This window comes from Nycticebus coucang, chromosome 15 (genome assembly GCF_027406575.1).
Source record: "Nycticebus coucang isolate mNycCou1 chromosome 15, mNycCou1.pri, whole genome shotgun sequence".
Lineage (NCBI taxonomy): Eukaryota > Metazoa > Chordata > Mammalia > Primates > Lorisidae > Nycticebus > Nycticebus coucang.
In genome coordinates, this window is record NC_069794.1 from 63,502,635 (window position 1) to 63,515,156 (window position 12,522).

The window sequence follows — 12,522 nt, forward strand, 5'->3', positions numbered from 1 at the left end:
ATACTACAAAAACTAACAGCATGTGCTTTCAAATTTATTCATCTTTTCATGGGAACATCTGAACTGAAATCAGGTTTCTCTCATACCTGCCTACTTGCTGTGTTCACAGAGTGAAAATTCTAATGTGTGGGCATGGTATCCTCTTATCCTTTTGAGAGAGATCACGAAGAAAATCCTGGCTGGTTTAATAAAGCCTACATGCAAGATGTGAGACAAGATTATTTGATCAATTCATATAAGATAGGTTTCTAGCTTTCTCTAAGGAAAAGTAACAATGAAGTTCTACCATCATAAGAAAAAAGTTATAGGAGCTTAATTTGTCGGACTGGATAGTTAATATTAGGGAATTACTCTCTCTCTTTTTTTTTTTTTTAGGGAATATTCTTAAAAATGCAGGTTTTTTTAAAGGCTATCTTTTTTACTAAAAGATACTTTTTATTAAAATACAGTATTTATTTATACTAAAATATGGTACATAGGAATAAAATAACATGATGGTTGAGCATTTGCTGCCAAAATAGTCTCAGGTGGGGTGGGGAGGGTGGAGAGGAATGGCTAGTTATAGACGAAGACAAGGTTGGCCACCGATGGATAACACGCTGAAGCTGCATGATAGTTGGAAAGAGGGGTGGCATAATATTACTCTGATACTTTCACATGTTTGATATTTTCCAAAATAAAATTCCTTTCTAAAAAGCTATAAAGAGGAGAGGAGGATGGAATGGGAGGGGGGAGGTCAGATGGAGGTACGGTGAATGGTGGGATCACACTTACGGTGCATAACACAAGGGTACATGTTGGATCTATTAGTATAGAGTATAAATGTCTTAGCACAATAACTAAGTAAAGGAGACGAGGTATATATTAACCAGCATGATGTAAGCATTCCTAATTCTATATGAAATCTGCATATTATACCCCATAAATGCATTAATGTATACATGATCTATGTGTTTATGATTTAATAAAAATAAAATAAAATAAAATAAAGCTACAAAGATAGACAAACTTAAAAGTTGCTTGTTCAGACTTGGTGTCCAAAGCTCAGTGGTTAGGGTGCTGGCCGCATGCACAGGGGCTGGTGGGTTTGAACCCAGCCCAAACCTGCTAAACAAACAAAAACAAACAAACAAAAAAAATAGCTGGGCATTGTGGCGGGCGGCTGTAGTCCCAGCTACAAGAGAGACTGAGGCAAGAGAATCGTGTAAGCCCAAGAGTTTTAGGTTGCTGTGAGCTGTGATGCCATAGCACTCTACGGAGGGGGACATAGTAAGACTCTGTCTCAAAAACAAACAAACAAAAATAATAATAAAAACTGAGGAATATAAGCAATGAAAAGATTCAGCTAAAATTCAAGATTAAAACAGTTGACTGTGTCTCTCCTTGTGCTTCAAATTCCTTGAAGTAACATACTTAAGAAGAGATAAAGAATCACAACGGTCAAGGAACACAAGAAAGGGAAATATCAGAATACCAGTGATTTTGATAAATTTTTCTTTTCTTTTTTAAAGAGACAGAGTCTCACCTTGTTGCCCTCAGTAGAGTGCTCTGACATCACACAGCTCGCAGCAACCTCCAACTCCTGGGCTTAGGTGATTCTCTTGCCTCAGCCTCCCAAGTAGCTGGGACTACAGGCACCCACCACAGTGCCCAGCTATATTTTTTTTGCTGCAGTTTGGCTGGGGTCGGATTCGAACCCGCCACCCTCAGTATATGGGGCTGGCTTCCTACCACTGAGCCACAGGCACCATCCAGGGCAGTGATTTTCAACCAGTAGGCCATGAAAATTTTTAAAGATTGCTAATTAAATTTTCAAAAGAAGTTCCAAGCACTTTTTTTGATCAACATAAGTGTGCCACAGAAGTTAAAAAAAAAAATACAATGGAGACAGAGTCTCACTTTATCGCACTTGGTAAAGTGCTGTGGCATCACAGCTCACAGCAACCTCCAACTCCTGGGCTTAGGCGATTCTCTTGCCTCAGCCTCCGGAGTAGCTGGGACCACAGGCGCCCACCACAACGCCTGGCTGTTTTTCTGTTGCACATTGGCCGAGGCCGGGTTCAAACCTGCCACCCTCGGTATATGGGGCCAATGCCCTACCCACTGAGCCACAGGCGCCACCCAATACATTTTTCATAAGTTCCTAAAAGAATGGTTCTCAAAATGTGGCCCCCAAAATGATCTGCATCAGCCTCACCTGGAAACTTGTTAGAAAAGCAAACCCTCAGGCCACACCCCAACCCCCCTGGACCCCCCTCAGGAGGGGGGCCCTGCCATCTGGGTTTTAACAAGCCTTCTAGAACCACTGTGAAACTAATCAAACTGACAAGAACAAGGAGGAAAGCCTCGGCCCAAACTGGCCCTAGAGACAATGATCAACACTCAGAGCAAGCCTAGGATACTCGAAACTTAGTAAGTGACAGAAAGCTGGAGACTTGCAGCTGAGACAATCAAGGCCTGACCTTCCCCACCTCCAAAACCGAGTTGGGGGTGAGACTGGGAACAGTTCTGCCAAGAAGAGAAGAGCTCTGACCTCAGAATAAAGCTTCATATTTTGGCAAAAAGATGACAGTGAGGATGGGACAAGAGCCTATATCTTCTGCCTACTCCCCATCTGGGTACTCTGAATGATTGGCCAGGTAACAAGCCCCCTTCTCAGCGAAGGTAAATGCCTTTTGAAGAAAGGCAGCTTACATGAATTTGGGGAAAATGTATACCAACTACCTATATATAAATTAAGTGAATCCCACTTTCCTAGAGAAAGGTCCTAGGGAACACTTAAGGACAGCAGACAGCAGTAATTAGTAAATTGAACAAACTGAACAAGTGACAATGGGAAAAATGGAAATAATTAAACAAATAGAAAATAATGTGAAATATCTAATTGGTAAGCTCTGAGATGGAAGGGTACTATACTATATTTATAAAAACAGAATTAGAAAAAGAATGCAATCTTGAATATTTAGAAACAAGTTACTAAACTTGAAACAAATTGATTCTAAAGAATCAATCGGTGGTCTGGAAGGTATAAAGAAATTTTTCAGAATAAAAACAAGACAAAATTAAAAGTATAGCAACAAAAGGTGGTACCTGTAGCTCAGTGGGTAGGGCGCTTGCCACATACACCAGGCCAGTGGATTCGAACCCAGCGCAGGCCAGCTAAACAACGACAACTGCAACAAAAAGAAAATAGCCGGGCATCATGGCAGGCACCTGTAGTCCCAGCTACTTGGGAGGCTAAAGCAAGAGAAATGCTTAAGCCCAAGAGTTTGAGGTTGCTGTGAGCTGTGACATCATAGCACTCTACTGATGGTAACATAGGAAGACTGTCTCAAAAAAAAGTACAGTAACAGAGAATAAGTTAGGAGGTCTCATATCTACTCAGTAAAAGTTCCAGAAAAATGAAACACAAAATGGAAAGAAAATAAAGAAACCATTCTAAAAATGGCCCTTAGTCTAAAAATGATACAATTCTTCAGAGGATGAAAGGACTGTGAGGTAAGCACAATGACAAATGTTCCACAGACCTACAACTAAGTTGGTGAAATTTCAGGATTTCAAGCACAAAAAGAAAATTCTGTAAGTTTTTCATGAGGTAAAAATGGCCTATTTATCAATAAGTAAAAAGAGAAAAGTAGATTGGTGTCTGACTTTAATCAGCAATACTGGATATTAGCAAAATTCTGAAGGAAATGATTTTAAGTCTAAAAACGTAACTCAAAAAAAACCCTTAAACTGAGTATTCAGCATTTAATTACTTGAAGACTTGCTGCAGTACACCAGAAAACTAATCCTGGGCTGCAAGAAAAATCAATCAGAAGGAAAAAAGTAAATCTCATGGTTGTCTAATAACTACTTGCACAAAGTGTTGAAAAACACAAAGAAAGATTAACCTGCAACTCAAATCACAGCGGATTACATCAGGAGACAAGGACCAGGTGAAGGGAAAGAATCCTAAAATACTGACTTACATGGGAAATGGGGGAGGATAATGGCTACTAACTCTAAACATAAAGAAAAAGGGGTCTTGGCGCCTGCAGCACAGCGGTTATGGCACCAGTCACATACACTGAGTTTGGCGAGTGAGAGCCCGGCCCGGGCCAGCTAAATAATGATGGCAACAAAAAATAGCCAGACCTTGTGGCAGGCGCCTGTAGTCCCAGTCACTTAGGAGGCTGAGGCAAGAGAATCGCTTAATCCCAAGAGTTTGAGGTTGCTGTGAGCTGTGAAGCCAGAGCACTCTACCCAGGGCGACAGCTTGAGACTGTCTCAAAAAGAAAAGAAAAAGGGAGACCACTGAAGCAAGAGCAACAGGTTTAATTATCTCTAATTAAACTAGGAGAAAAAATAAGCCAAGAAAATGGTGAAGTAAAAAGCAAGCATGATGTATGGAAACAAAAATAAGATGGCAAAGAGTAGTCCAAATATTTTAATAATTTCAATTAATAAGAATGGATTAATCTCCCAGAGCTGTTTTGACTACGTTAAGGAGAAAGGAATTTTGGAAGATATTGAGACAAAGAAATAGTCACGTAATATTTTCACATTTCAGAAATCAATTGATTCAATGGGTAATAAAATAGGAATGTAGAAAGTTTTAACAATTACAAAGCTAAATCCAGAAAACTTTATATCCCAAAACAGGCAAATCATTCCTCCACCCTCTAAAACTTATACGGTATTTATAAATATTGACCGTGTAATTTCATAAAGTATTAGAGAAACCATTTAGGCTGTGTTCTATTAGCTTGGAAAACTTAAACATATTTTTTTAGTAATCCCCAAGTTAAATATAAAGGCAACAGAATCTGAAAGTACCCATTAGAAATAAACAATAGTCACACAGCGAAAAACTGTTGGATATAGCCAACGGAGTACTCAGAGGAGTATTTTCAGTCTTAAATATTTCATTAGAAAACAAAAACTTAAAAAATAAAACCGTTTATACAATGCACTCTAAGGCACTGATTGATGTCAACTTCCCTGGAGATACGGTGATCCATGAAAGTAGTTCAGAAGCCTGTGAATCCATTCACGAAGTTTAAGCCTATGGAATCTGTACGCTAACCAGTGACAAAAGTGCAGACTGCATCTATTTTAGAATATCAACTGATGAACTGGTTGGGAACCACATCTTTTAATATATAATAATTAAACTGAGTTCCCTAAGATCAAGCTTGGCCTTATCCAATTTTACACCTTCAATACAAACACAGTGAAGACATGTAAAAACTTAACAGTGTTATATGAACCGAATTAGTTAATGGGCTGATAATTTTCCAAAACATGGAGTTCATTGAAGCAGGAGAGTGAAACAGAATATAAAGGTCTGTGTGGTGGTTACAAGGCTGGAAAATTGTATCTCAAGTCTGTGATGTCACTAATTTTATATGCCAGGTGTCCCAGGATTCTGTAGAGATCTTTCCTGATAGCAGCTACTGTTTTTTTTTTTTTTTACCTTTCTTCTTTGCAGGCAAGATGGATAAACTTTAATAATTATACTATCAGATAAAATTAATTTTTAAACTAATAACAATAGATTTGTTTAAAATGCTCCTCTTTTAGCTGGTTTAGGGCAGAGCTATGCCTATAGCAGGCACAGTAACCAGAACACAAGATCAAATTCTCTGGTGATACAGAAGACAAAAAGATCTCAGTAGCTTTTATTTACTTAAAAAAATTTAAAAGGGGTGGCACCTGTGGCTCAGAGGGTAGGGCGCCAGCCCCATATACGGAGGGTGGCGGGTCATGGCCCCGGCCAGCTGAAACAGCAGTTGCAACTGTAACCAAAAATAGCCGGGCATTGTGGCCGGCGCCTATAGTCCCAGATACTTGGGAGGCTGAGGCAAGAGAATCGCTTAAGCCCAAGAGTTGGAGGTTGCTGTGAGCTGTGACACCACAGCACTCTACCGAGGACAATACAGTGAGACTCTGTCTCAAAAAAAAAAAAAAAATTTAAAAAGGTTCAATGACTACTACTTTCATAGGTCAAATTTTAATTAAACCTTAAAATGGAGATTATGACTCACTTTATCTCACAAATCACTGCTTCTACTATGACAAATGAGTTGAACCTCATCAAGTACTATATTTTACATACTTTTTCATTAGGGGAAAAAGGTCCAATTCTGAACTATACCACAAAGCACTTTGTTTGTATCTAAACATACAGGGAACATATATAACTGCAGCTAAATTATAGAGGCCGTATCTGTTTTAATGTTTCAAACATTCAATACACCTATGTTAGTGATACTCTAGGTGAATTTACATGTCTTTTAAATAAACAGGAAAAATTTAAATTTCAAGGCCTTCTGATTATATTAATTTGATCTGGTTTATTTTAAAAATATTCCCCCTTGCTACAATTAAAGAACATCTCTTCTTTTGCATTAAAAACAAAATGGCTCTATTTCTCTGCCTAATTTAGCTTAGCTGAATCAAACACCTTAAGAGCCTTCTTCTTTATTACTAAACCAGTCTTCAATTCTTAACAAGCCCAACAGTTTTCCTTACATGAGAGCAATACATAAAAATAAATACAAATAAACAAATATTTTTCTAGCAAGTATTATATGCAATTCCAACAATACAGACACAGTCTTAAAAATCAAGTTGTGTATTTATTTGCATAGAACCAAAGGAAAAACTTGAGAATCCATCATAATACCTTCTGAGGCTTACAATTTAACAATCCAGTTTTTTAAAAAAGAAATAGTTTCTGATTTCCTCCACTAACTTGCAGACGGTACTGTGTTACATGCTTCAGTTATGTGTGCTGAAACATCAGATGCTACTTCTTTACTTTTCACAGAATTAGTATCAAGTCCAAAAAAATCTCTTTTGATGATATACCGAACACACTGCAAAATCACATTTCTTTCATGCCGAATGTCTGGAGCTAACAGCTAAAAAATAAACAAATAAAATGGTAAATAAAATATATCCAGAAAGCAATATTGTATGTACCTCCCACATATAAAGAACACAGAACAATAAGAGATGTGTTTTTATTTACTAATTATTTTGCTAAAGAACAAAGCAAAAATCTGTCACTTTACACCAAGACTATCTAACTTTTTAGACAGAACTAATGTTGGCATTTGAGGTCCTCTCTAGGAGTAGTTAGCAAAGGCCAAGACAATAGGTTTAAAAGCATGCGATTCTTTAATCTAAAAATTGACAAATAGATATATCACATATAGTAACAATGGAACTGGCAGTAAAAAAATCCCAACATCACTTGACTTTCATAACTTCTTATTTTTGTGCTTTAGAATAACTACATAACCAAGAAGTACATGTAATCTGCAAAAAGGAATTTATTTTACTTTCTGATGTCATTAATATAGTTCAGAAAACATCACAACGAACTTTTAGTAGAAAGATGATTCAATTTACCACTTGTAATTTATTATATATAACACTGACATTTACAAAATAGAGTATAATTGGGTGGCATCTGTGGCTCAGTGAGTAGGGCGCCAGCCCCATATACCAAGGGTGCTGGGTTTGAACAATAGCTGGGCGGTGTGGTGGGCGTCTATAGTCCCAGCTAGAGAATCGCCTAAGCCCAAAAGCTGGAGGTTGCTGTGAGCTGTGACGCCACAGCACTCTACCAAGGGTGACAAAGTGAGACTCTGTCTCTAAAAAAAGAAAAAAATAGAGTATATTTCATACCCACCTTAATAAGCGATGGTGTTTACATGTAGCATGTCAGAGCGTCTCTACACAATACTTTAGCTAAAGCATAAGGACTTATCTGATAAGTCAAAAACACTTTTCACAGGGCTCAGTGCCTGTAGCTCAGCGGCTAGGGTGCCAGCCATACACACCAGGGTTGGTGGGTTCGAACCCAGCGTGGGCCTGCCAAACAACAATGGCAACCACCACAACAACAACAACAACAACAAAAAATAGCTGGGTGCTGTGACTATTGACTATAGTCCCAGTTACGTGGGAGGCTAAGGTCAGAGAATCACTTGAGCCCAAGAGTCTGAGGTTATAAGGGTGCTGTGAGCTGTGACACCATAGCACTCTACTGAGGGTGACACAGTGACACTATGTCTCAAAAAGAAACCCCAAAACAACCCAAAAAACACTTTTCACAGACTGTCAAGTTTTACAATGCCACTAAAAAATGTAGATCTGAATTACTCTTAAGACATCAAAATCTTTGAAAAGCTTCATGTTCGTAAGAATCAAAAGATGCATGCTTCCTCTTTATAATTTGAGAAAAGAAATTAGATTTTTGAGCACACAATGCTATGAATAAAGCCAAGAATGCGCAAAATTAATACAAATAAATAAAGGTATGGAAAAAGTGAAGACAGTCCCCAAAGATACAATAATGGTCAGGAAACCTTAGGTCTTTTCTTCCTTTATTTTGTGTTTTACAATAGATATTTATATTAAAAACCTTTTTTTCTTTTCTTTTCTTTGAGACAGAGCCTCAAGCTGTCACCCTGGGTAGAGTGCTATGGCATTACAGCTCACAGCAACCTCCAACTCCTGGGCTCAAGCAATTCTCCTGCCTCCACCTCCCAAGTAGCTGGGATTACAGGTGCCTGCCACAATGCCCAGCTATTCTTTGGTTACAGCCGTCATTGTTGTTTGGCGGGCCCAGGCTGGATTTGAACCCACCAGCTCCGGTGTATGTGGCTGGCGCCTTAGCCACTTGAGCCACAGGTACTGAGCCAAAAACCCTTTTTTCTTCAGCCTGCTAGTGTGTTTTTAGCTGTGCTTTCAATGAAAAATTTTAAAATGTCAATAAACTTCAATACATAGCTTCTTACCAACAAGTCAAACCTATATTCTTTTACATGAAGAAGTTTTGGAAACTATACTATTCCACACAAGTTATATGCCAAATGTAGTTTCGGAATTAAGACACACAGACAAGTCTCCAAGGACCCTACGTCTCTGGGAACCTTAACACGCACATGTGTGCACATGAAACCCAGTGGTGTTAATGACAGAGCAAAAAGATTTGATGTAAAAAAAATAATTTACCATTTCCAAGAGATTAGGATGGTGTGTTCTTGGTTCAAATAATGTTTGATAGTTGTGATAATCTTTTTTCCTCTTAGTGTTCATCTTTTTAAAACTTTTCTTTCGGTTTTCACACTTGGCTTGTGAGAAATTTCCAACAGTTGCTTTAACATCTTGACTTGGACTCTGAGGAGTACTGCTATGAAGAATCTGGATTTCTGCCTGAATATCTGCTTCCTTCTTAATGGGAGTTTCTGAATGTGATGAAAAACACAAAAATAAGAAAATAAAAAACAAAACACAATTACACCTTTCAAAAACATGCAAAACGTCTGTAACTACCCCCCAGTTATAGTATTGGCTACATAATAACTTAAAGCTATTAAAGATTTTATAAGAGATTTATAATGTATTCTAATATTTTTCACACTGGGAGGTACAGCTGCCAAGAATTAGAGACCACCACAAAGAGCCAGAGAAAGTGATCCCCATCAGGAAAGGATACCAGATGGAAATGTGGCGCCACACAAAAGAATGGGGAGTGCCAGAAACAGTAGATATGCAAATAAGTACAAAAGACTTTTTTTCATTTGAAAAATATTTTTAAAGATAATGTAACTATTTTAAGTAAAAATAATAACAGTACATGTGAAATCTGCAACATCTAAAATCTATAATAGAAATAAAATCTATAACAATGGCACAAATGGAGGGAGGAGGAATATTTAAGTAGCATGTTACTGTAAAATTCTTAAATTTGTATGTGAAGTAGACAAAACCATTTAAAGTGATAAGTTAAAGCTGCATACTATTAACTTTAGACCAATTCCTAAAAAAAAAAAATCAATGAAGAGATATAGCTAGCTAATAAACCAATACTTGCAGTGCCCAAAAAATATAGTATTCATCCAAAAGAATGCAAGGAAAAGGGACAAAAAATAGATGAGATAAATAGAAACAAACCATATCAATAAGTATATTACATATATTAATAAATAGTCTAAACATCCCACTTAAAGGCACAGATGGTTAGAACAGAAAAAGAACAAGAGCCAACTATATGCTGTCTATAAAAGATTAACTGACTTTAAACACAGGTAGTCCTGACTTTAGAGTTTACATGATTTGAACCAAGAGTAAATTTCAGTTGCCAAGGAACTATGCAAAGTGATGACTGCCTGTATAAAGTCACAGGCTAATGGTATAAAAAAGGATGGAAAAGCATACCCTACCAACACCAATCGTAAGAAACCTGGAATGATGGCTGGACACGGTGGCTCACGCTTTTAATCCTAGCACTTGGGAGGCTAAGGCGGGTAGATGGCTTGAGCTCAGGAGTTCCAGACCAGCCTGAGCAAGAGTGAGACCCTTTCCCCCAGCCCCCCCCCCCCAAAAAAAATAGCCCAGAGTTGTGGTGGGTGCCCATAGCCCCAGCTACTCTGGAGGCTGGGGCAAGAGCATCACTTGAGCCAAAGAGTTTGAGATTGCTGTGAGCTATGACACCACAGCACCTACCAAGGGTGACAAAGTGAGACTCTATCTCAAAAAAAAAAAAAAAAAAAAGCTGGAATGGCTGTATCAATATAAAAAAAAAAGTTTCAAATGGGTAAATATTATTAGGGATAAAAGATACAGTTTATAAAGCTAAAGGGGTCAATTCTGGCAAGACGAAACAATAACACCTAACAGATTTTCAACATACAGGCCGTAAAAACTGATGGAAATGAGAAGAGAAATAGACAAATCCATTATTATGGTTGGAGTCTTGAACAGACTCTAACCTCAGTAATTGAAGAAAAACTAGACAGGAAATGAGCTATATAAAAGATCTAAAAATCACAAACAATTCAAATTGACAAATACCTATTCACATTCTTGTCAAGTTCACATGAACATTCACCTTGTGTTGGGTCATAACAAGTTTCAATAAATTGAAAAAACTGAAAGCATACAGACTATGTTCTCTGTCCTTAACAAAATTAAATGATTATTAACAGAAAACTAGCTAGAAAAATCACTAAATATTTGGAAACTAAACAACATACTTCTAAATAACCCATGAATTAAAGAAAAAAAAAAAATCACAAGAGTGATTAAGAAATATTTTGAAATAAATAAAAATGAACTGTAGTCCCAGCTGCTCGGGAGGCTGAAGCAAGAGAATCGCGTAAGCCCAAGAGTTAGAAATTGCTGTGAGCCGTGTGACGTCATGGCACTGTACCTGAGGGCGGTACAGTGAGACTCTGTCTCTACAAAAAAATAAATAAATAAAAATAAAAACGAAAAAAGAATATGTCAAATTTGTGGATACAGCTAAAGCAGCAGTACATGAAGGCACATATGCAGCTTTGATGAGAAATGAAGAAAAGTCTAAAATCAACTATCTAAGCTTCTACTGTAATGAGACTGAGAAGAAAATATAAAGAATGAAAATCAATCAATTAGAGTAAAAATCAATGACAAATAATAGAGAAAAACACATGAAGCCAGAAGTTGGTTCCTTGAAAAGATTAATGAAATTAATACTTAGAAAGACTGATTGAAAAGAAATCAATAATATGAGAAATACAGGGAGGATAGCATATAGATCCTACAAATAAATGGAATGTTACGAACTACAATAATCAACAACTTGATGAAACAAATTCTTTTGAAAAACACAAATTACTAAAACTTACTCAAGAAGAAACAGATAATCTGATTAACTTCTCCACCTAGTAAGACAATTTAATTTGTGATTTAAAACTGTCCCCCCAATGCCAGGTTCAGATGGCTTAATCACTGAATTCTACAAACAAGAAAAAATGGTAGGAACCCTATATAATCCCTTAAAAAAAAAGAAGAGCAGGGGGCGGCACCTGTGGCTCAAGGAGTAGGGCACTGGCCCCATATGCTGGAGGTAGCAGGTTCAAACCCAGCCCCAGCCAAAAAAAAAAAAAAAAAAGATTAATAAAAAAAAGAAGAGCAGGAAACAGATACCTACCAAACCCATTACAATAAAACAAAACCTCAGACCAGTATCCCCATACACGTGCATATAAAATGTTAGCAAATCAAGTTCATCAATGTATTAGGTAATTGACAAAATGGATATAAAATGTTAGCAAATCAAGTTCATCAATGTATTAGGTAATTGACAAAAAAGGTAATAGACACCATGACCAGGAAGATTTTATCCAAGAAAACCGGCTGGTTTGATGCTTGAAAATCAATGTACTTCCCCATATTAATGAAGAAGAAAAACCTTTTGAACAGTTGAAAACTCTTATGTTTTAAAATAGGAATCTCTGCCCTTTCCCCACAAATGGTTATTCTATCTACTTCAACTGACCATGAATCAATGTGTTCTAATATAAAAGAGTTGTAATCTAGAACCTAAAAAACTGGATTCACATAAGAGTGGCAAAACCCCGAACACTCAAACATTTTATAGGAATGAATTACATTTGAAGAGAAGTATATGCTGGTGTGGTGTTGAGTGCCTGTAGTCCTACCTACGTAAGTAGCCTGACCCAAAGTCACACACACCAC

At 37.3% G+C, this 12,522-nt stretch overlaps 1 protein-coding gene across 1 annotated transcript in view; it reads right to left on the reverse strand.

The window, feature by feature from the left end:
- Nucleotides 1-6,603: 6,603 nt before the first annotated feature.
- The window catches only part of NUFIP1 (nuclear FMR1 interacting protein 1), a 53,333-nt gene continuing 47,414 nt past the window's right edge, over nt 6,604-12,522 (reverse strand). The window contains exons 9-10 of the mRNA XM_053563500.1: nt 9,013-9,245; nt 6,604-6,908 (exon numbers count right to left, since the gene is read on the reverse strand). Of these exons, the coding sequence (XP_053419475.1) occupies nt 6,735-6,908; nt 9,013-9,245 (407 nt within the window). The 3' untranslated portion in view covers nt 6,604-6,734. The remainder of the gene's footprint in view (nt 6,909-9,012; nt 9,246-12,522) is intronic.